Below are 26695 nucleotides of genomic sequence, written 5' to 3'. Positions count from 1 at the left end.
GTGCAGTCAATAGGCTTCCTAACAACACCTGAGCATTCAAAGAGCATTGAGATTTACTTAAGGGACTCCAAACAGGGCACTTGGACACACCATTGTGAGACTACTCTTACTAACCATGCCAAAGACAATGGAAATCAGTCTTGAGCTCAGAAAGATGATAATGTTCTTTATCATTTCTGTTAATCACTTCTAGATTTGCCTTGTCGCCTTAAAAGCTAGGACAGAAGACAGCAAACTTTAAAATGTGTTACCCTAAAGAAAGGAGAAGGGCGCAGATCTTAAAGATGACTTTTAGAGGATTTCTTTAACACTATCTTTGTTCTGGTTTGGACTAGCTGTAACCACAAAGCAACTATGTAATGCCTTTTGTATAAAGGCCCCAGAGAGAGAGAGAGAGAGACAGAATGAAAAGAGTCAACAAAGCCATAGCCTTGCAAAACACATCTAGTGCAGATCCAGAGAAACACAAACACCACTGTGAAGAGAGAAACAAGCTCCAAATACAAACAAGTGGCTTTTGTGCTTCATTCTAAAGACAGCTCTGTTATGTTGTTCGGAAACATGTATTTCTAAAAGTTTATTGATGAAATATTCAGAGTACAAATAAGGGTTTTAAGTTGCTGTCTTAACCTTCTGAATGCACAACAGAAGATTTACATGAAACAAGGTGTTTTTTATCCACAGCACAGCACAGACTACATCGTTCATGTCTGGGAAACACCGGCACATTCCCCATGCTGTGTGAACGTCATATAAGGATAAAAAGAGAGAAAGAGAGAGAGAGAAGAAAAAGGATGACATCTAAAAAAAAAATACAGTAATCCCAGGTCAGATTTCACAGCCCTGTGTCTGAGTTGGTGTCAGATTACTTCAGATTGTGGTCTGTCGGCTGAAGAGGTCAAGGGTCACAGCAGAGAGGAACGCAGGGAGGCTTTTCTGGTGATGCAGATGAAGGGACACCATCTCTCCCAGAGTTCTGGAGAACTCTGTTTCCATGAGCTGCATGCTTCCATTGGAGCTCTGCAAACACAAACAAACACACACACAAACATCAAACCACAATACATAATATCAAACAACAACAAACAGGTTTTCCTACTACTTCAATCTCCAGAGACAAACTTTCAAAGTGAAGCAAGATCACTTTAAGTTATTGTCTACAGGGGATTGTCAAGTGTGTATGCCTGTGTGTTTGTGTATGTGTGTGTGTGTGTGTGTGTAAGCATTCACAGCAGGGTGAAGGTGTCTAAATCTGTGTGGATTAATTAAAAGGAATGAGGAGCAGCTCGGGGCGGTGGAGTGAAGGAGAAAGGGATGAGGAGAGAAACGAGGGATAAAGTAATTAAAGCGTCGCAGGGAGGGAGGAAGGTAGCGAGGAGCAGAGTCCCACGACTCGCCGCAAAGATATGGAGACGTCTGAGAAATGTCCTGTGTCAGTGTGGGGAAGAGAAACAGATCTTTATTTGATAATTATCTCGAGGAGGCTTATGCAGCAGATGGCGGAGGGGAAGGAGAGATTAGAAGACAATAGAAAGAATGGGAGAAGATTAACAGAGAGATTAATACTAAACCACATTGTTTCCTATATGGACACGTATTTAAAGAAAAACATTTATGCTTAAACTCAGCACTTTACTTTAGAATCTGATCAACTTCAGCACACTAACACTGAAAAGTAGTGCAGATGACGCAAGTGAGGAAAAAAAGGAAGGAAAGAGTAAATCCGACTTGATAAACTAATTAGTGTGCTTCCTCACACACATCGGGCTGAGGTGAGCTCAGCTGTTCACTTCTGTGTGAACAGCCACGACTCTCTAAAGGGTGACAGGAGAGGATAACTGAACTAATGACATTTGCAAGCTGGCTGCACAATGCTAAACCCGGGTTGAATGCAGCGTGGAGACACAGACAGACTCACTCGCTCTTTTTAAGTGTTTGTACAGAAATGCAGCAAAAAGTGCTGCAAGCTTCAAGACAGAGCCGACGTCAGGCCGGAGAGCTGCAGAGGGAGAGTTTTTCGGGGGGTTTATTGATTGATTAAAAGCAGAGAAAGATCTTCACTCATCTTTACTTCAAAAGACTCGATCTGGTTTATCTGATGGAATTTCTTTCATGTAACAGAAGTTGATTTGCGATACTTTGATAGAAGCGCCTTTCAGAGAAACTCAGCTCTAAATATTCTTCATTTTTTAGATAGAGTATGAAATGAAAAGATATATTATAGTCTTGCTAAGTGAACATGGTAACACTTGAAATAGTTTTTTGAAGTTGAAGTTTGCTGCTTTTCTTTCTTTGCTGTGTTTCTGTGTTCAAAAAAAAAGATCTGAGATGTCTCCTGTGACCAGAAACCAACGTCTAAAGAAACATCAGTCGAGTCACCTGAGTGTCAACAAAGACATCACACAACTTTCAAATGTGTGTACTTTTTGTCGTGGAAGTGTTTGGTTGAATGACCTCTTATATACAGTATCTCACAAAAGTGAGTACACCCCTCACATTTCTTCTAAAGATGATGCACAAGAAAGCCTGCAAACAATTTGCTAAAGACAAGCAGACAAAGGACATGGATTACTGGAACCGTGTCTTGTGGTCTGATGAGACCAAGATAAACTTATTTGGTTCAGATGATGTCAAGCGTGTGTGGTGGCAACCAGGTGAGGAGTACAAAGACAAGTGTGTCTTGCCTACAGTCAAGCATGGTGGTGGGAGTGTCACGGTCTGGTGCTGCATGAGTTCTGCCGGCACTGAGCTACAGTTTATTGAGGGAACCATGAATGCCAACATGTACTGTGACATACTGAAGCAGAGCATGATCCCCTCCCTTCAGAAACTGGGCCGCAGGGCAGTATTCCAACATGATAACGACCCCAAATACACCTCCAAGACAGCCACTGCTTTGCTAAAGAAGCTGAGGGTAAAGGTGATGAAGTGGTCAAACATGTCTCCAGACCTAAACCCTATTGAGCATCTGTGGGGCATCCTGGAGGAGCGCAAGGTCTTTAACATCCACCAGCTCCGTGATGTCGTCATAGAGGAGTGGAAGAGGATTCCAGTGGCAACCTGTGAAGCTCTGGTGAACTCCATGCCCAAGAGGGTTAAGGCAGTGCTGGGAAATAATGGTGGACACACAAAATACACTTTGGGCCCAATTTGGACATTTTCACTTAGGGGTGTACTCACTTTTGTTGCCGGTGGTTTAGACATTAATGGCTGGGTGTTGAGTTATTTTGAGGGGACAGTAAATTTACACTGTTATACAAGCTGTACACTTACTACTTTACATTGTATCAAAGTGTCATTTCTTCAGTGTTGTCCCATGAAAAGATATAATTAAATATGTGCAGAAATGTGAGGGGTGTACTCACTTTTGTGAGATACTGTACATCAGAATGGGCGATTCCAACTAATACAGGAAAAGAAGATGCTGAGTGATATTTTTTTCCATCATTTCTAAAACGGCATTCACCCACAGAGGAACAGTGCTAACTTTGTATTATTTTCTTCAAGCGTCTGGCATTTCTTCACAGCATACAGTCGAGTGGATGGAGACAGGAAGTGATTGAGACAGAGAGGATGACACGCAGCAGAGGTCTCCACTTTGATTTGTTGAGGTTACTTGGACTACTTGGCTACTGTGACATCCTGACATGGAGCGTTTTTCAAGATTAGAGGTTTTTTTTGTCTTTAATTGGCTTATTATGAAAAATGTGTTTGATGTTAAAGAATTATGAAATGAAAAAGAAGTTTCTTCCTAAAGGACCTTTTCAGAAGCCGATAAAGACAACATGGATGAAGAGAGGAGGAGGAGAATCTTTGATTCAGTGATTGCCACGGGAAAACGTCGGTCACATGACTCCAGCTGTGCAGCCCTGCTCCATGCTGCATTCTGAAAACACAGCCGGTGATGTTGAAGGACGAGAGGGCACTGAGCCGGACATTATGTGTCAAAATTACATCTTTACTTAGGCGGGATTTTAACAACTGCTGAAAAATGACTTGAAGTTATACCATCAAAACAACTATTCCTGTCCTTTCAACGCTATAATGAACAATTTATTTAAATTTCAAGATTTATTTTTATTATTAGACACACTGATGTTACAGCTATTATCCAAAAATAGCTATATCAGGTCAGATGTCCAGATTTCAATTTCAACACTGAAAGCCTGGTCGGTGCTCACTGAGAAGTCACATATTTGTCTCGTATTTAACAGGCTCATTTTGTTGTGACCTCCACACATCCCTGATGTATCTCAATAAAATATGCTAATGACTTCAATGAACCCAAACACACTGCACACTGACATCCATCTTATTCAGACACACTCAGCTGGCTTTGGACACATAAAACATTTGTTTCCACTTGCGCAGACAAGCTTCTGTAAAACACTACAAGGACGACACTGGTGACATCTTCAAGCATCATCCTTTTCTTGTACTTGTTCTAAATCAATCTTTATTACCCAGGGCTGGATGCAGCAGTAAAACAAAGAAGAGGCTTCTTCTGATCACTGCAGCTCTCTCAAGTCTTCTGTCCATCGCTCTATCTAACCGCCTCATTCTGTGGCTCTATTTCCTGACAGTCCCTGGTGTTTTCTTTTCTTGTGCGGCTGTCTGAAAGCTATGCCATATCCTTGGGCTGCTACTCTCATCACAGGCGCACACACAAACACGTGTGTGTGCATGCCACTCCAGAAACGGCTGGGGTTCTCGGAACATTGAACACATACATCATACACATACAGAAAGAAAAAAGAAAAAACACTGTGAGCGGTTACCATGGAAATGTTAGGGTCTGAAACACCTACTGCCCAAGTTTGTCCTCTGAGTGTGTGTGTGTGTGTGTGTGTGTGTGTGTGTGTGTGTGTGTGTGTGTGTGTGTGTGTGTGTGTGTGTGTGTGTGTGTGTGTGTGTGTGTGTGTGTGTGTGATGCACAGTTGAAGAAGCCTGCTGGAGATGAGGACACCATCGTTTGGGACAGCAAACAAGAAAAAAGGCCGTGTTGGTTGTGGGGGAAAAGCAGCAGAGCCCTAAAACAACATTCAAATTTCAAGAGGCCAAATGTGCACGCAGACAAACAAATACATAAAGAGATGGCAGAACAAAGGTTGTACAGATTTGCACAGACTATATATGATAATGGATGCTAAAGTGAAGCGGCTGTGCCGAGGGTCGAGGATAAAAAAGGAGTGTTGGCGCAAGAAGGAGAACCCTTCACTGCCAGCAGATTTGACTGAACAGCAGTGATACAGCTGCCACAGAAACAACAGAGTAGAGCTTCACAGGTGAAGACACTGCAAGCTTCAAGTAAGCTACAATTCAAATACAGTCATCATTACTTCAGAGGTGATCGACTGAAAATGTTTTTCAGGGCCAATACTGAAATTGATTATTGAAAGTTCATGAGACCGATAACCTGGTAGTTGGATCTGCATCATTTCTCCACATTTAGCTCCAAAACGTTATAAAAATGTTGAGTGGATTTTTAAAAGTCCCTTTTTTTAATCACATTTTGAGGAATTTTTGTGATCTTCTTCATATTTAATTTTGTTGTGAAAAATATATTAAGTTAAAATAATTGTTACATCCAACATTTATATTTATCATTTATATTTAACATTTATATTTATATTTATATTTAGCATTTCTATCTATATTTAACATTTATATTTAGCATTTAGATATATATTTAACTTTTAATGTTTATATTTAGCATTTAGATTTAACATTTATATTTATATTTAGCATTTAGATTTATATTTAACATTTAACATTTATATTTATATTTAGCATTTAGATTAATATTTAACATTTATATTCATATTTAGCATTTAGATTTATATTTAACATTTATTTTTAGATTTAATATTTACATTTAGATTTAGCATTTATATTTATATTTATATTTAGCATTTAGATTTAGATTTAATATTTAGGTTTACATTTACATTTAACATTTATATTTATATTTTACATTTATTTTAACTTCATATATTTTTCACAACACAATGAAATGTAAAGAAGATCACAAATATTCCTCTAAATGTGATAAAGAATTCACTCTACATTTTTATGACGTTTTGGAGCTAAATGTGGAGAAATGTTGCTGTTATTTTCGGTGTGCACAACTTTACAAACGGCGCCCCATATCTAAATGCCTTTAGCAAATGTTTTTACAGGAGTTAACAGGTAACCAGTTACAGTCTTCTGTACCTGTCTTCTATGAGCTTATAGCTCTTTGGAAAATCCCTTATGTTTGCTTTATTCTTTAGTATCACAAATTAGTTGTCAAGTTGACGTTCTCTGGAAAAATCTGCAGGTGCACCCATCAGCCAGCACTGGAGCAGTGTTTTATTTTCTCTGGTCTCTGCTGGATTCAGAGATAGTGGTTTCTTTTGCCAAACAAACAAAGACCAGAATGTTTAGTACTGATCATGAAACTTTCACAAGACAGAAGACAGCAATGAAAACATTCAGCAAAGAAGCAGTTTGGATGTCTTTTAGAGTCCAAAAACATATCTGCAAAGACTGCTTCTTGTCAAAGGAACTGAAATGAGAACAAAACTGAGGTCGGCAAGATTTCTACTTTAAAAATTGGGTCCAAAAACAAGTACAATGTAGCCCAGTGGTGGTGCTGGAGGAAAAGTCAGGATATCAAAAAAGACATTAGAATCCTTCCTCCATGAACCATAAACAAGTGTACCAAATGCCAAAGCAGTCCCTCTAACCATTGTAATGGTGTGCTGAAACACAAAACAGCTTGCTTATAACCCATTCACCAGGGCAAGTCTTGTACATATGATGAGATTTATATAACAAAGCAGAATGAATAAAGAAAGCATAACAACCCAATCATCCTATGACACTTAATGTGCAAAGCTTTCACACTAACATCCCTCCCACACGGTGAAGCTTTGACTCACTTTGTCACTTTCTCAACAACCACCCGTGTTCATCCAAACAGGCCACTGAGTTCATGGCTCCCTTTTCTTTCTAATGTGTAATTATTATCGTTTTAGAGGCAAACGAAAGTATAAAATTACACTCCAACCTTTTTTCACACTCTTTCAAAAATATAAATACAAATTTGATACTGATGATACTGCATTCACTTTGAAATCATGTTCATTGACCTGCATGTGTTTTTTCTCCTTCCAATGTTATGGTATGTGAGTGATAGAACATCAAACAAGGTCAGCTTCCTTCTAGCTGTCAAGTACTTAAAGCTGTGTTAGTTTTAGAGACTTCTAAAGACTGTTAACCTTGAAGTTTTGAATGGATGGATGGATGGATGGATGGATGGATGGATGGATTGATGGATGGATGGATTGACGGATGCATGGATGGATGCATGGATGGATGGATGGATGAATGCATGGATACATGGATTGATGGATACATGGATAGACAGATGCATGGATGGATGAATGCATGGATGGATAAATGATTGCATGGATAGATACATGGATGGTCGGATATATGGATGGACAGATGCATGGATGGTCGGATGGATGGATGGATGGATGGATGGATGGATGGATGGATGGATGGATGGATGGATGGATGGATGGATGGATGGATGGATGGATGGATGGATGGATGGATGGATGGATGAATGCATGGATACATGGATTGATGGATACATGGATAGACAGATGCATGGATGGATGAATGCATGGATGGATGAATGCATGGATGAATGCATGGATACATGGATTGATGGATACATGGATAGACAGATGCATGGATGGATGAATGCATGGATGGATAAATGATTGCATGGATAGATACATTGATGGTCGGATATATGGATGGACAGATGCATGGATGGACGGACGGATGGATGGATGGATGGATGGATGGATGAATGCAAGGATGGATGAATGCATGGATGGATGAATGCATGGATAAATGGATTGATGGATACATGGATAGACAGATGCATGGATGGACGAATGCATGGATGGATAAATGATTGCATGGATAGATACATGGATGGTCGGATATATGGATGGACTGATGCATGGATGGACGGATGGAGGGATGGATGGATGGATGGATGGATGGATGGATGGATGGATGGATGGATGGATGGATTCATGAATTCATGGATGGATGGATTCATGAATTCATGGATTGATAGATCAATTTAGGGATGGATGACTGGATGAATTTGTTTGGTTTGGTGAAACAGGAGATCGGAATTAAGAAATGAAAAAAGATGTTTGACTTCACTGACAGTTTCTACACAAACTCATCAACTCATTTAATTTTTTAATTTACATTCTTGTTTTTTAATCAGAGTGGTGTCATTCTGGCTGCCTAAATGAAAAGAAATCTATAGGCAGACCTGTCTATCTCCAACTTTACAAAGGTGTTATGTCATTCTATTCACAAAGTCAAACGTCTTAGATTAGTCGACTGATTTTCTTCATGTTACCACCGTGAAGTCCAGATCTATCCCCACATATATTTTTGGATTCAAATAAAACATAATGAAACAATACAGGTGTTTCTAAAATGTGAAGTCTCTGGGAAAAAGTATGTTTGATGGTTAAAATGAAGCTGATTTGAAACAAAAGCCACCTCAAGAGCAACACGTAAGTCAGCACTTGTTAGATTTTACTCACGTACCTCTTTGGTTATGCAGCGGAAATTCAAGAGAAGTTAATAAAAGGTCAGGGGAGGTGTCTTTTGAAATCAGCTTTATTCAAATGCTGACCTTATCAATGCATATTTGCATATTCACACTTCTCTAAAAAGTGATTTAAACAATATGTGACCTTTATGAAAACAACACATTTCTGTTTGTATTGGAAAACAACTGGATTTCTGTCATTCTGCTGAGAGGGTCGGGTAAAAAAAGAGCAAGGTGAGGTTAAGGTACACAGAAGTACGACAGGTTCCTCCTTCAGGGTGTCATCGAACTCATCCAGCATTAGAGCCGACACAAAACTGCTTTTTGTTTCCTCAAAGATCAGGGGTAGGATCTAACAAGACAAACTTTCACACAAAATCTAAGAAGGACAGACCTCAACAATGGAGAGGAGGGGTGCTATCCCATTCTTCCTCTCTTTTCATTTGTCTATCCAATTAAAGGAAATCGATGCCTCCTGGCTTGAGATGCAGGGCGGAGCTTTGTAGTGACCTCATCCAACCAAGGAGCTGCATGCTGCCTGAATGACAATCATGCTCTTCTCCGGAAGCAGACAGGGTCAGAGTAAAGGTGCACACCCACGCCCTGAGACGCTTCCACAGAAACACATGAAAGACGAGAAGGCTCAAAGCGAGGACTGAGGCCTGTTCTCCTGCCTACACACAGATAAAAAGCAAAGCTTCTTGTTTTTCTGACCTTCAAACGAGCTTTGCCTACCATTTGTCTATTTTTCATTTATTCTTCTTTTCCTTTTTATTTGAACTTCTGCACACAGGTCATGAGATGGCTCAGAGTTGGGATTAGGATTACAACTCTTATTTTGGTTGTCAATTAGCCTGCCAGTTACTTTCTGCATTCCAAATGTGAAAAATACCCAACACAGCTCAACAAATCAAAACATGACATCTGTGAAGGTCTTCTTTTTTTCCTTCTACGACACAAAATCCACGTATATGTAAATCATTGCCACAAAGGACAAAGAAAAGCCCTAAATCCTGAGGAGCTTGTAAGAGCAATATTGAATATTTAAAGACTCAAACACCAGTTTCTCTATCAACTCAGCTGCTGATAACTTTGATTTTGATATTATAACTAATAAATAAATGAATCCCTTTAGATGATTTGGTATTTTGGAATTTGGTTTCTGGAGCGGCATTCAAAATAAACATTCGACATCTGACATTTGAGGAGTGGAAACAGGGAAAAGTAAATACTCCATGGAAATGTGCAGCAATTAAAAGTCTCCTAATGTTGGCACTGCTGTTTGAGAAATGATCCAGCCTTCTTAAACAGATTAAAGCATACATGTGAGTCCTATCCTCACTGGGGCTGCAGGAACTCCATGAAATGCTTCCCTACATACAGAAAAACTCTTCTGTTTACAGAATCCTGTGGTTCATGAAATATTGATGGGTTGTATCTTTTCTCTTATTCTTCCTAAACGCAGCACTTGAACAGTTCAGAATATGTATGGAGGTTTTTGTACCTGCGCTATAATTGCAGTTTGTTCATTTTTCTTCTAATGAGTAATTATTGTCGTTTGAGGGCAAAGACAGTATTAAATTACACTCCAACCTTTTTCACACTCTTTCAAAAATAATAATAGAAATTTGATACTGATGACACTGCAATCACTTTGAAATCATGTTCATTGACCTGCATGTTTTTTTTCTCCTTCAAATGTTATAGTAGGTGAGTGGTGGAACATCGAACAAGGTCAGCTTCCTTCTAGCTGTCTAGTACTCAAAGCTGTGTTAGTTTTAGAGACTTCTAAAGACTGTTAACCTTGACATTTCGAATGGGAAGTTTCCAATTGGATGGATGATGGATGGATGTATAGATGTATAGATGTATAGATGGATAGATGGATAGATGTATGGATGCATGAATGGATGCAAGGTTGGATAGATGGTTGCATGGATGGACAGACAGACAGACAGATGGATGGATGGATGGATGGATGGATGGATGGATGGATGGATGGATGGATGGATGGATGGATGGATGGATGGATGGATGGATGGATGGATGGATGGATGGATGGATGGATGGATGGATGGATGGATGGATTCAAGGTTGGATGGATGGATGAATGGATTCAAGGTTGGATTTATGCATGGACCGATTTGTGGATGGATGGATGGATGGATGGATGAATGGATTCAAGGTTGGATTTATGCATGGATCGATTTGTGGATGGATGGATGGATGGATGGATGGATGGATGGATGGATGGATGGATGGATGCATGAATGGATGCAAGGTTGGATAGATGGTTGCATGGAGGGACGGACAGATGGGTACATGGACAGATGGATGGATGGATGCATGAATGCATGCGTGGATGGATGGATGGATGGATGGATGGATGGATGGATGGATGGATGGATGGATGAATGGATGGATGGATGGATGGATGGATGGATGCATGAATGGATGCATGAATGGATGCAAGGTTGGATAGATGGTTGCATGGAGGGACGGACAGATGGGTACATGGACGGATGAATGGATGAATGAATGCATGCGTGGATGGATGGATGGATGGATGGATAGATGGATAGATGGATAGATGGATAGATGGATAGATGGATAGATGGATAGATGGATAGATGGATAGATGGATAGATGGATAGATAGATAGATAGATAGATAGATAGATAGATAGATAGATGTATGGATGCATAAATGGATGCAAGGTTGGATTCATGGATGGATAGATGGATGCATAGACGGGTGCATGGATCGATTCATGGACGGAGGGATGGATGGATAGATGAATGGATGTATAGATGGATTGATGAATGGAAGTTTTTGTACCTGCGCTGTAATTGCAGTTTATTGGTTGTAACACCTGGCTGATCGCACTCATTGCTAATAAATGTAATGTTTTGAAAGCATGTTTTTAATATTCTTGTCTTGCCACTCCGAGACCCGAGGCAACAATTGTTTCTCCTCTCTGTATTCTCATTTCCATCTGATGAACCATTTCAATCATGTGCAGCTCTGATTGGTTAGACCTGTAATGCGACTGAAAAGATGATGATTTAATCAGCACTCCCACACTTAGTATGTTACCGCTCTCCCTCCCTTTTTTGCACTAAGACAGCTTTGTCGTCCTTCCTGACATGACATACTGCATCTCACTGGTCTGTGAGACTGCACTGTAAAAACCGAGGCCTCAGACAGTGTGTGACAGATGGCTCTGTATTGAGGTGGTGACATGCAGTTCACAGATCAGTTGACCTCTGTCTCCACTCTGCACCGCTAATGAGGGGACTCTTCCCCTCTGTTGTCCCCTCTCTGTGTTGTTCTCCGCTCCGACTGCTGAATAAATCTCTCCTCAATTCTGACCGATTCAATTCTTGTTTACACTTTTAGCCTCTTTTCAGATTCTACCTCCATCCTGCTCCTCCTGCACAAATCCACACACCTATAAAGTATTCATACACACACACGCTGGACTGTCCCACACAGAGCAGCAGCATCCACAATAAACAGCTTCCCTGTACTGCATAGCTGCTGATTGGTGGGGCTGAAAAAAACAGACGGCAAATTAATTGAATAATCAGAAATATGCAGATGAATGGCTTTCAATTTAAATGCAGATTTTGGCATTTTTCTGCAGTCAGGAGGAGGATGTCGGAGGCAGGAGGAGAAGTAAAAGAGAGATAGAGTAGAGCTCCACAGAAATAAAATAAACAATGAGAGCCGCAGTTATTTGATCCATATTTATATTCTAATCAGCTCGTTGTTTACTCTTTGTTTCTAAAGCCTCGTTCATGCATCCGAGCAATGACTGACTAATGACGGCATACGCCTAACAGGGAACTATTTTGCGAGGCGTATGATAACCAACTGAACCACTAATGATTCACACTAGCATAAATGCATAAAACATGTTATCAGGTACAGTTGTCAATAAAAGACACCTTAAAACTCAACATGAGTCGGCGTGTTCAAAGGAGTCTTTGTTGTTTCGTTTAGTTAGGATTTCCCTGATCTTTGCCTTCAAGTTTTCTGAGAATTTCAAAGCCAGAGAAAACTTGCACCTTTGTGAATTCAAACTCAGATAAGGTGTTAAATGTTTTCGTAGCATTAGCTCACAGATATATGATCAATTAGTTCTTTTCTTCTGGCTTTTAACTGTAAAACTGTATTGTTTTTCAAAGTCCTCTCTCAAAGGATTGTTTTTTGAAAAATTTGGGATCATTTAGTTGAAGTGAGAAATATAACTCCAAATATGCATTAATGCTTTGCTCAAGGTGCCTCTTTGATGTTTGACTGACAGGTCATTAATCAGCTAGTTGGAGTAGAGAGTGACACTGCGCTGACCTCTGTGTAGCGTTAAACAAAGCTGGGGCTATTTGAGAAGAAACTCATCCATAAGACGGAGTTCTGCACCATTAAAAATCTTAGCAACATATTTCAGCTGCAGGAGAAAAAAGGGCATTTATATACCGAGCATTTTTCAGCCATGACTTCTGCAAAACATCATACCCATAATGCATTTCAGATAAGACTTAAACAAAATGAAACAGGTCTGGAAATCAAGTTCTAAGTGGCTCTGTGACAGATTTTCTCAACTAACTGGAAAACAGCTACTTACTTAAACTACACGACACAGTGACAGTGACAGTATACAGCATGTTACAATCCCTGAGGCTAATGATCTCTTCCTGTGCATCAAATACAAACTGATACTGCCATTTATCCATTAATCTGTTGTTTGTGATACAGAAACGTCTTCTCTCCCTGATGTGCTTGTACTTAATCAATATTAAGTTTCAAGGAACTTTCCATTAAGTGACTTGTTGGGTTCGACACGGTGAGGCAGCTCCTGTATTTCAGTTAAGAAGCTTCAAGCAACTTTGGGAAATCCACACTGTATTTGTAGCTGTGACAATGGATGACTACAATTCCAACTATAACCACCATGGCATTCATATTCAGAGACTTTTATTTTGAAATTTTATTTTGGAGATGCATGTTGTTTTCACTTCCTCTTCACCGAACATTCACAATGATCTTTCCCTATGCAGTTTTTGCCGGTGCAGAGGATATTGATGATTTAAGATGTGTTGTGTTGATGAGAGATTTATATAACATATTGATAGAATTCTCTTTATGTTATGTGATATATATATGCCATGTGATGTTTTGTATCTTTTAACATCAATAGAAATGTGTTTGGTAATTACCCTCGCTATATGGCATGCTAGCAAGTTATCCAGGCTAGCTTGCTTGTGTCATCTTGATTTATATTCCAAGTTTAAATCAAAGGTATACATATTTAAGTTGCTTAAATACTGTTGACATTGTTAGAATGATAATTCATTTCGGTTAAGACAAGATCGGTTGTGATTCTGTGTCCAGCCGGACAGTAAGACTCTGCAAGTTGTGGATTTCAGAGCGTCGAAGGGGGCTGATCGAGAGAGAGAGAGAGAGATAGAGAGAGAGAGAGAGAGAGAGAGAGAGAGAGAGAGAGAGAGAGAGAGAGAGAGAGAGATCTGATCTGATCTGATCTGATCAGATCAAACATAACTGGCCGCATATAATATTTTAATGTTTGAAGTGTTTGCTGTATGTTTTTGTTGATTGTTACTGTTCTGTTATTTTTAACTCTGTAAAGCACTTTGAATTGCTCTTGTATGAATGGTGCTTTATAAGTAAACTTGCCTTGCCTTGCCTTTATTTCAGCCACTAACTATGTAAAATGCACCGTGTTGTAGCATCCTAACTCTGCAAAGTGAAGATCTTAAATCTACCTGATGATTGTGTTCTCTGACCGCAGCCCAGTAGTGGTCAATTCATCCTTCATACTAGATTCAGGGGTCTAATACCCGACAATGACAACTGGTGTATGAGATGTGTATGAGACAAAGCCAGCTACATTCACATTCACATTCATAAGGGTGACCAACATACAAGCATCAACGACAGAAGGGTGTTTATCAGGTTACTTTACTCAGAATATGGTGCTCAAGGACCCAAGACATTGATTTGCTGCGTGAAGCATGCTGGGATGCATAGAGAGGCAGACCAGTCTTGCAGCACCACTTTTCCACAGCTTTTCTTCCTTATTAGGAATAGGATTATTACATGCATTAAAGTAAACCGTAGAACACTACCAAAACTTAGAGAATGCTGCTTTGATTGAAAAGATTCCTAGGTTTGAGACAACAGGTGACCAACTGAGGCGGTGGTGCGTGATGGTGAATTGTTCAAAGGGTTGCAAACTCTACATGGTGAGAGCAGATGGTACCAGAGAGAGCTACGCAGCTGCACAGAAACTGAACACTATGAAAATTGTCACACAGGATGCCATTCTTATACAAGATTCATGGTAACATAATTGAAAATACATTACAGCATTGAAAATTCATTAGTAGGAGGTCAATCATTTGAAAACGGCAAAAAGTATCATCTTAATGCAAGGCAACATTTCTGTATAGATAGCATTCCTGGGATTATTTCACATGTATTAAGCAGGATCACAGATTAACTCTGTGTTCTGTGGGTTAAATCAGTCAGTATACTTAAAGTAAAAATAGAGGAGTGTAACTATGCTTTTCAACTGATGTGTTTAAATATAAAACATAGAAAGACGTCAGCAACTTAGTAAAAGTCTGAATTACTGATGATCAAATTGGCCTTTAACGACAACGTAAATTAGAAAATGTTGATGACTCACCCTGAGTCATACCACAAGATCTTTTTGGTTAAATGTTATTTGTACAACATACATGACCCTCCTGATTTAAAATACTCATTTTTAGACTTCTGCAAGAGAATTTAAAACAGTCAGAACTTTAACTTGATGTTGATTTTGGACAAAGTGGGTACCTTTTATCTCACCCTGCTGTTATTGAGCAGTCAAGCAGAACACTCTTCATGAATATTTGCCTTGGAGAATGTATTAAAAAGGCCTTTTTATCCCCTATTCTGTCGCCAAACCCACGGAAGCCTTTACAGGTATTAAACACTACTTTATAGAAACTGTCAATCTTCTTGCTAATGAACCCTTTTACTATTTTAGACTATGTGGGGGCCTCTGTGTCAAGTCTGTCTGTTGTATAACGAGCTGAAAACTCCTCACAGTAACTTTGAACAGACATTTGACTTCTTGTTTGTGTAGCTTTAGCTGCATTGTTCAGTAAATCATACATACACTATGTATACTTTGAGATTAGAAATACATTCTAAATAAGTGGACTTTAAATTAAACTTTAAAAGTTCTCTCTAAACCCTGTGTGTGTGTCAAAGTTATCTCCTCTGGGGTAATGAGATTAGGTGGCTAATTACACGTCTTAGTAGCAAACACAAATACTCAGAGGAAGCTCATAAGATAGGTGACCTTCTTCAGTTGAACAGCAGTGCAGAGAATATTTACGGTATTAAAAAAATGAAGCTTATATAATATGATTTCAGTAAAGAATATCAAAAGGCATATTGGGCTGAGCTGCACAGGATGCTACAGCTGAAAGACAACGACTGGGGCATGTCCAAAATGTGACACTTTTCAATTTCTGTAGCAGACACACAAAGGAAGATTGGTCTGTAATCCTTTAAGTCACAGGTAGAGCCACACTGAGATGTTAACATATCAGAACAAACGTCCTCCACTTGACAGATCAAGATGGATTCATGTAGCATTACATGCAAACATGTTAGTTACCCTCGAGGTGGTTATTCCAAGCAGCCACAGGGGCTAGGTAATCTAATTTCTTCACATGAGATCTGCATCTTCACACCCTATCTGAAGACGTGGAGTCTTCAGCCTCAGGTGACATCACTTGAGGCAGTTTCTGGGTGTTCACGTTATCCCAAGATCCAACCCCAACTCACTCCCTTGTCCTGTAGGAGACTATCATCTCTCTCTCGCTCTCTTAATCTCCCTCTATCCCTCTTTCCAACTCAGTCGAGGCAGATGTCTGTCTAACATGAGTCTGGTTCTGCTCAAGGTTTCTGCCTGTTAATGGAAGTTTGTCCTTGCCACTGTAACTTGCTAAATGCTGCATACTAGTCATGGTGGATTAAGATGAGATCAGACTGAGTCCTGTCTGTAAGATGGGACTGGATCTTATCCTGTCTTGATGCTGTTTGTAAAGTATCTCAAGGTAACATTTGTTGTGATTTGGTGCTATATAAATAAGAATAAGAAGAAGTAGAAGAAGAAGAACGTACTTTATTAATCCCCAGGGGGAAATTCAATTTTTTATTATTATTATTATTATTATTATTATTATTTTTGGACATGCTACACGCGCAGTTTTTGGTATATACATACAATGCACACACACATGCAGTGGACATGCACTTAGGGAGAGATGTCAGAGTGAGGATGCTGCCATCAACCAGCGCACCCCAAGCAGTTGGGGGTTCTGTGCCTTGCTCAAGGGTACCTCGGCAGTGCCCAGGCAAGTGAACCAGCATCTCTCCAGCCACCAGTCCACTTGCCAAACTTTGTCCATACTGGGACTCGAACAGGCGATCCTTCGGTTCCCAAGTCAAGTCCCTATGGACTGAGCTACTGATTGATGGATTGATGGATTGATGGATTGATAGATTGATTGACATAGCTCTAGTGTTGTAGTACTCAAGTCCAGGACTCCGACTCAAGTCCGACTTGAGTCCCGTTTTGCAGGACTCGTGACTCGACTTGGACTCGAGCATTGACTGCATAAGGACTGGGATGATAGAGAGGAGGACTCAGGCTTATATATTGATATAGACGGTTTTAATGTTCATGTTAGATTTTGTATGTTTCATAAAATGTAATCCGTTCAGAGTGAGGGCTGGCACAAGCTCGACTCGTTCAATAACTTTTTCACACATGCACTGGTTCTCCTCTAAACCTGTAAACAGATGTTGATGTTGAAAAGCAACGCCTAAAAGGGTTAATCAATAACATCCATTAACTTTTAGGTACACAACCAGTTGAAACCGGTTTTGATAGATGGAAGTTAAATGTCCACAGTTGTATCTGAAGTAATCTCATGACTGCTCATAAATCCTGCAGCTGACTGGGTTAAGTGATTAAGTCATGGAGCCAAGGTTAATGTGCGAGCAGCTGAGATTGTGTGACAGAGCTGCACAGGCACAGGAATATTCATGACCTCAGGTGGACCTATGTGCCACTCTGATGTATCACGTTACCATGGAGACAGCAGACATATGTTCCGCACATCAACCAGAGGAGCAAGTGACGCCAAGGAGCACGCACGTACACACAAACGTGCATGCACGGACACACACGCGTGCACACACACACACACCCCGAGGCCGAGCAGGACTGCAAGCTGTCAGGAGAAATCAGAGTCAACATCCTCTTCTTTCTCTGGGATTTCAACTTCAAGATTTCTCTCTGAAAGTTTAAACACACAAAGTCACATCCACAGAAAACAGTTCATTTATTCACTCGTGTATTCCCATTGGTCTTTGTGTTTACTGTTTATTAGTGCTCTTTTCCATGTTTATCTTCATAGCTATCAGCGATACATCAGTGTTTTGCTTCAGTCAGTGAGCAAAGTGAAATTCAGTCCCAGCATGCCTTCTGTCTTTTCCCACACACCCACTCATCCATCTTTTTTTCTATTTCATATTCATTTTATTGCTTTCTACTCCGTCTTGGACCCATGAACGAGGGCTCACACGTGTGCACACAGGGAGAGATATTTGAGACTACTACAGCCGATGTATGATGGGAACACAACAGACAGTAATAACACAAAACACACTTTCCTCCACAAAAAAATCACATTACACACACACACACACACACACACACACACACACACACACACACACACACACACACACACACACACACACACACACACACACACACACACACACACACACACACACACACACACACACACACACTCCTCTGTTCACAGCAACTCAGCAATATCATGACAGGGTTGTTTTTTTTTTTACAGCTTTGTTGGTCTGAAGTCTGCTCTGACCTTGTTTGATCAAATTGAGCTAAAAATAGTTCTACTACAGAGCTACAGCTCAAACTGTGTTTCAGGAAAGAGTACAGTAAGCACAGTATCCACCGCAAGGCCTGATAACTTCAGAATGATTTATAAAGCCAGTCATAAAGGGAGGGATGTTAGATTAAAATCCAGGGGGGGGTAATGAAGAGGTAATAGAAGTCTCACCATTCATACATCAAGCTAATATTTGTCCTCATGATGAGGTTTCATCTGAATACTTTCCAGCCAAAAGTCGTTTCAGGTCAGGGCCAGAACAGCCCTGACCTGATGAGCCATAGACTGCACTTAACCTCTGAAGGTGTGCTGTGGTATCTGGCACCAAGATGTTAGCAGCAGATCCTTTAAGTCCTGGGAGATCTGAGGTGAGGTGTGCATAGATCAAACTTGGTTGTCCAGCACATCCCACAGATGCTCCATTGGATTGACATCAAGGGAATTAAGAAGACAGGTCACCACTGTTGTGCTCCTCAAGGCCACCTTCTTACATTGCTATGTGGTCCAGTTCTGATGCTCATGTGTCTGTTGTAGGTGCTTCAGTGGTGGACACCCCGACTGTCTTGGTGTACAGCTACATATTCCCATACACAACACACTGTGCTGCTCTGACACCTGTCAATCAAAACTAACTTTAACTTTTTCAGCAGATTGAGCTCCAGCAGCTCTTCTGTTGGATTAGACCACACAGGCCAGGCTTTGCTACCAGCTCATCAGTGAGCCTGCTCTGCGCATGACCTTCAATCAATCAATCTTCATTTGTATAGCGCCAAATCACAACACAAGCTATCTCAATAAGCTTTAACAAATATAGCAGGTCTGGATTGTACTCTATGTTAAATTGATAACAGACCCAATACCAAGACAGGATAAGATCCAGTCCCATCTTACTGACAGCCCTGCACCTCGCAGTATTTAGCAAGTTACAGCAGCAAGGACAAACTTCCTTTAACAGGCAGAAACCTCGGGCAGAACCAGACTTATCTTAGACAACCGTCTGCCTCAACCGAGTTGGGGTTGGAAAGAGGGATAGAGGGGAATAAGAGCGAGTGATAATAGTGATGAGACCTTGTTGCCAGTTCATTGGTTTTCCTTCCTTAGACCTCTTCTGGTAGGTTCTATCCAATGCAGGCTGAGAACACCCAACAAGAGCTGCAGATCTGGAGATTCTCTGACTCAGTCTACACAGCTTGTCAAAGTCGCTTACATCTGACCTGCAGAAGCCAATCAGTATTACATTCTGAGATTCCCTGGAATGCATCCGAAGTGATCAATACGAGATCTGTTCTACAAACACTTTAGAAGTTGTTTTCTTCTCCTCTTGAAGACTGACCTGACAAAGTTTGCAAATGGTCAAACTTAAGACCCCTGAAATGTAAGTAAATTATGAGAAAGTAGTTTTCTTTTATGTGCTGTTGCTGCAGAATTAAGACAGACTGAAGCCACTATGTAACAGTACTGTCTACTGCTAAACTGAGAGCAACTTGTAACTAGGGCTGGGCAATAAAACAATAATTATCGCAATATTATTTTTCTTAAATATAAATATAACAAATGTAGGATAAAACGTTGATATATTTAAAACTGTAATTACACCCCCCAACCACTGGAAGGGAGGGGGCGCTAGTGTGTCTTAAACGCTAGTTCCCACCCAACATTACACAGAAGTAGAAGTTGGTATGGAACAGCCAATCATGTCGCAGGCTTAAAGACGTTTGGAGCGAAATGTAAACACAGCTTACACAAGCAACACGGAAGGAAATCCAAAACCTAGCAGCTCAAAGCAGAGTGAAAACATGCCTGACAAGAAAGGTCACTAAACTTCATTAGTTAAGATGTTTTGGCGATTTACTAGACTACTAAATCCCAAATGCAAGCTAACAAACCATCTGGTTTCTTCAACTTTCATTAAGGAGGACAAAATCAGGCTTTAAAATGCTATGAAAGAACGTTTTGATATTTAATGTGAAAAGTATCCATATCGACTGATATGAAAAATGTTATCGTGATAATATCTTTTTCTTATCGCCCAGCTCTACTTGTAACACATGAGCGGGTTTCTCTGGAGGATGTAAAGGACAAAAAGTGACAGCAGACTGAGCGTGGCAGAGTTTAAGAACCCCTGACTTAGACCACACTCATAGAAAATGTGCTTCACTTCCTATCCTCCCTTTTAAAATCAGCTCTGTTGTTATTTTTACACCCTACTGGCTGCTGGTAATCCTGTTGATGATAACGGTTCTGTAAATGCCAGTCCCTTTAAAAAATGGTCCTGGACGCTCCACTTTACTCTCTAATCAATAGAAAATGGTTAAAAAAGAAAACAATATCTTTATCAGCCCTTATCCTTTCAAATGGCTGCCACCCCGCCTGCTACAAATAACACCCCAGCACTCTACAGGCATCAAACCTGATTGGTTGGGAAATGAGAGGGGCAAAGATAACAGGCTTATCATGGGGTGAAAAGAGTGGCACCAGAAGCGTCTGTGGCCACTGGCCCAGCTGGTCTAAAATGCACAGTCCACACGGCTCCTGTTCAAGTCTTTCCTGCCCTGTAGTCCGCAGCGGCCCTGTTGGCCGAGCTGTGCTTCAAAGTTGTTTTAAAATTAAGCTATAAAAGACAAATGACTAAAACCATTCATGCAGTGATGGCTTACACTCTGTCTTACACACACACATGCTCTCACAGGCAAACACACATTTGTGTGGAGTTAATCATCCCCAAGTGGCTGATAAAACAGAGACAGGTCATTAAGGCCCGACAGTGTTCATAAACTGTACTTTATTAACTGTCCTCTTTCTTCTCACTCTCACACGCAGGCACAGATACAAATAATGTTGCTTTTTCAAAGGGAGTTATTGCCTCGCTTCTGGAAACCATTGTAGTTTTTTTCTTAATTTCTGCTCTGCCTACATATAACCCACCTCCCTCCATCCCTCCATACGTTGCTTTCTTTCCCTCCATCTCTGTCTCTTGTGAGAGAGTTGACAGTTAATTGGGAGAACGTTTTAATGAGCTAGCCCTGAGATTCTATCTTCTCCTTTCATTAGGGAGGGAAGACAGGGGAGAGAGTGTCAAGAAAGTGAGGGGTGAGGGAAAAGGGAGAGCAGGGGGAGAGGGAAGAAAAGGCAGAAAGAAAAAAAGAAGAAAAGAGAGGAAAGTCAGATGGTCGATAGAGAACATCTTGAAGTTTTTAGTCAGTGCTGCAGAGAGCACAGCTCAGTGCGTATGTGTTTGTTTATTTGTTAATGAGCTAATCAATAGCAGAGGTGTGTAGGCCCAGCAGTGGGTCTGCTTTGGGAGATTACTTACAGAGACGCACGACTTGTACGACTTGTTTGTCTACAATGAGCCTCTCTTGTTTTTTAAACTGCTTTGACTCAACTAAAGTTCCTCAACTAAAGTTTCTCAGGTGCAAATTAGAACAACACACACATCATGGGCCAATTTCAAGTCTTTATCTGACAACTGCACAGCTTCATTTGAGCTGCTCCGGCCAGCATAATCTTGCGAAGAAAATAATGTACTAGTTTCTTACAGCTTAGAGGAAATTAAACAGAAAAAAACAACAGAACAAAAATGTGGTGTTATTTCTCGGAACTGCAGCAACCTAATCACGGTTTGTGCAGAAATAATTTACCAGAGTCCTTTCCTGTAGTGTCAGGCTGACTTTTTGGACTTTGTTTATCAGAAGCTTTAAATTGAAATTTTTAGGGTTGAGCAGTGTCTCTTTCTCTCTCCTTCTCCGTCTCTCTCTCTCCCCCTCTCTCTGTGAAACTTCAGGAGGAAAAATGTTCAAATAACCCAGTCGCTCACACAGCTAAGGTGTTTATCTCACTGATTAGCAGGGCTTCATAAATACCTAATCACTGATGCTAATCAGCCCTCTCACCTAGGGGTAAGCTAAAAATACTAATTTCACACATGCTCAACTCGGGCTAATGCACACACAACAACATTTTCTGCACAATTTCCCTATCAAAATACTTCTGGCATCAAAGCCAATTTAACATAACGTTGCATTAATCCATTATTAAGTGACAAACAGCAGACTAAGTAGCTTTTGCACAACAGTATAAAAGCGCTGCACGGTTACAGTCGACTTTGACACGAGAACTTTTTACTTTACTCTGCAGTTGATCAAACGTAAAAGCGTGGAGGTGTCACTTTAATGAGACACGTGTGGCTTTGAAGTCTGAGGATATATCATAGTAAATGCTGCGGATGTGTGCATCCTGATAAACCAGAATATAGAGTTGAGATAAAGATTTAAAAACATAGTAACCTGTGACTAAAAACACCCTAGATGTTTACCATAACAACATATGAAAATATAATTATAATGTGTAAATATTCAACATGTTAGCCCAACATGTTAGCATCAACTGAATTTTTATTTTATTATTTATTATCTAAAAGGACCATTCATATTAATTAACACTTCTGCAAATATGCCAGAGTTAGCCAAAAGGCTTGTTTACATCCCTAGTCCCTTGCCAGATGTTAAAAAGGCTCCCTAAAAATCTAAGAATCTAAAAGCTATTAAGTTAGGACCAGATGATCAATGAACTCTTACTCATTTTTCAGGCATTGTTGCTTTTTATTAGATAGGATGGCTGACAAGAGAGAGGAAATGTGGGGAGTAGACAGTAGAAGCGGACATGCAGTAAAGGGTCAAAGCTGGGAATAGAACCAGCAACTGCTGCAACGAGGACCCTCTGTATAGGGGGCACGCAATTCAAACCCTAAGCCAAACTGTCGCCAAGATCAATGAATTGTACAGTTTCATCTCATAATGATACGGTCTTATTTTGCCCTGTTATAAACAAAGTTCAACTGTTATCTGTGTGGTCCATTTTACTGCCCTCTTTGCAGAACCAGTGTGTCTCCTTTATAATGGATTCAGGCAGACACATGCCTACCAGGAGGGAAAACAAAGAGTCTGGTACCTGCCATTCAATTTCACCATCCTGGAATGAAATTTTAAAATGATTGGTTTCTTCATGACCAGACTGCCTTTGTTAGCTCGGTGTCTCAGGGAGAGCTACATCTGTGACAGCTTTACCTACTGATACAGTCCTGCTTTTTCTCTTCAAAATTAAAGATTCACTGTCCTCTGAGTGTGAATGCGTTCCTATCAGCCATGCTGAAGAACCCATGGTCAAGTCAAGCCGAGGTACAAAAGTAATCATGGGTTATAAATGTGATTTTTATTTTCCAATGGTTGAGCCCTGAATCTTCTCATTATATCTGTTGGTATTTGGTCATGTATCTAACAAAGATATCAGTCATATGTATTTAGTAGTACATTTGCACTTCATTAGGGTTGTACGCAATTAGTGGACTAACTGATTAAACATTGCAACCTAGTTACTTACTCCTCCTTCTGATCACAGAACAATAACCTATACTCTGTGCCATATCCCTGCTACTTTAACATAGCTAATATCTAACTATTCTGCACTTCTATACTTATTATTTTTACTATATTTTATTGTATTTAATTTTTATTTTATTTGTATCTTATTTTATTCCTTCTTCTAGCAATATTTTGACTTTCTTACATACTGTTTATAAGAGCTCTGTAATGACCGAATTTCCCTCCCCAGGATAAATACAGTATTTCTGATTCTGATTCTGATTCTTAGCTGTAGGCACAATCACCCACCACTGGCCAGGGCTGTATCTCCGGTTCATGACTACTGCCATCATGCTACAATGAAGAAATGCTCTACTACCCTGATAACAAGCACAGATAACAGATGTCACCTCATACCACAGTGCAGTTTGGCAGTATTTTGATCTAGAACAGGCATCACCAAATTGTAGACCCATCCCATCCAGACCTTGGTCTACTGGTCAATTTTGATGAGCTTGTCTATTCTTACCAGCAGCCTCCTGACCAATGTTCACAGACAACTGTCACCCATGATGCTGATCAGCCAATCAAATCTTTCACCAGCATCAGCGTAGCGACAGATGCAGGGATACACACAGAGGAGCCGGCTGAGAGGACTGTCACACAGCTGGAGGAAATAAGTGAGTCAGATAAAAGTGGACATGTAGTGCTCTGAAATGAGAAAGGGTTCAAAGCCAAAACAGAGCTTTCTATCATGAATCGCCCATGAGCAGCTCAAACTAGTATCCTCATGTGTTTTAATGTTGTGGCAGATATGAAATTCAGGATCCACACAACAGTTGTTGAGACACAAGATGAAGCCCTAATAATCGTTTTTCTTTCTATCGTCAGCACAAGTTTACATAAGTTATGATCACTTAAGTATTGTTTCAGTTTCAGTTTCTCCCCCCAAAACCCTCAATTAGTGTTTGACTGCTCTGACACTTTCAGATACAACAGAGGGGGGAAGTCGTTTAAATTACAACATCTGAGCCAACTTTGTGACAATGCCTGAATAAACAAAACATTTCCTGCGGTCATAATTATCACCATCTTTGTGTCTCACTCACGTCCCTGTTGAGACTCACGCAAGACTAAATGATTCAGGGAGACAGAAAGTGTCTCATTTCACTTGAAACATTTCAATTAGCAAATCACAGGAATGTCAAAGGGCTGAGAAGTGATGAATAAAGAGTTAGGGACTCATCTGAATGAGAGTATGATCTAATAAATGCATGAGAGACGGGGAAGGAGAGAGGGAATGCGACAGTTGCAGGTTAAACAGCTTACACTATAGGGGGGAGGGATTTGAGTGCCTCTGCTAGAGGGGGATATTAGCAGGATTATCTGGCAACCCTGTTGCTGAGGTGAATAACATTAGAATCCTATTTGTAATGACTTCTATGCTTCCTGTCCAAAATCCTCAATGTTCTCTTCTTATCCTTCAATTAGTCCACTCTTCATTCTCACACCGACTTTTAAAGAGGATGCATGTTATGCATTTATATTGTATTCATGTGTGTGTGTGTTTCTATAAGTACAAGTTTTTCTTTATGTGTGAGTGTGTGTGTGTGTGTGTGTGTGTGTGTGTGTGTGTGTGTGTGTGTGTGTGTGTGTGTGTGTGTGTGTGTGTGTGTGTGTGTGTGTGTGTGTAGAGAGTGCATGCGAGTGTTGTATTCCATTAGTAGTACAGGCCTCTGTGCTCCCATAGGCCACTAGGCGTGTGTGTCATACACACTCAGGCAGGGGCGAACACCCTGAATACTAATGCACGAGGTGTCAGCATCTGTTTTGTGTGTATCTGTGTGTGTGCATATGTGCGTGCATATGTGTGTGGCTTTGTACATCTGTATGCATGTGCAGCAGACAGAGAGAGAGTGAAGTGTGGTGTGACGGGGAGTGCGGAGATTGCAGTGAGTATGTGTGCATTTGAGTGTGACTGCGCGCACTATGAGGGAATAACGACTGCGTGTGTGTATGTGTGTGCGTGTGTGTATGTGTGTGTGTGTGTGCATTTATGTGTCTGTGTTTGTGTAAATGCATGTGTGTCTGAGTGTGGACGCAGTCTGAGGTTAATAAATATTGACAGTGAATTATCTCTTCTGGCAGGGTCGCAGGTGGGTTCGATGGGGCAGATTGGACACACACCAGCAAGAGAAAAAAAACTCGTACACACACACGCATGCACATCTAAATACTCTTATTTGTTCCTCTCATGTTGTTCTCAGCGTTCAAGCGAGTCCTTGAGCAAGTCAGCAATGACCAGCAACAATCGTCTTGCACTTGACCACGATAATTACCCTGCCAGGATACTAAAGCTGTCTTCCTCCTTGCCAGTATAGATTCTCCACGCTCTCTGTTCTAGCTGGAGGCCTCCCGTATCATAACAAAACACAGCAACAACACGGTGATTAGCTTCCGCTACACACTCAGATCAGAGAGTTACACAGAGAGGGAGGTGGGAGAGATAAACAACACAAGAGATAAAAAGAGAAAATGTGCAGCAGTGCAGGATGGAGAGAGGAGAGAAAGAGGAAGGAGGTAAGTGCAACTGGAGCACAACAGGATGTTTTGAGTGTAAAGCTACTTAAGAATCAGATTTGCTAAACTGCTAAGGGACAGACACACATAGAGTTTTTATT

The 26695-nt window shown here is 40.5% G+C and overlaps 1 protein-coding gene across 1 annotated transcript in view; it reads right to left on the bottom strand.

The window, feature by feature from the left end:
- Positions 1-544: 544 nt before the first annotated feature.
- mad1l1 (mitotic arrest deficient 1 like 1) overlaps positions 545-26695 on the bottom strand; it is a 101955-nt gene continuing 75804 nt past the window's right edge. The window contains exon 18 of the mRNA XM_034688175.1: positions 545-1020. Within this exon, the coding sequence (XP_034544066.1) occupies positions 871-1020 (150 nt within the window). The 3' untranslated portion in view covers positions 545-870. The remainder of the gene's footprint in view (positions 1021-26695) is intronic.

This window comes from Notolabrus celidotus, chromosome 7 (assembly GCF_009762535.1).
Source record: "Notolabrus celidotus isolate fNotCel1 chromosome 7, fNotCel1.pri, whole genome shotgun sequence".
NCBI classification, from domain to species: domain Eukaryota; kingdom Metazoa; phylum Chordata; class Actinopteri; order Labriformes; family Labridae; genus Notolabrus; species Notolabrus celidotus.
This window is presented reverse-complemented; position numbering and strand designations above follow the sequence as displayed.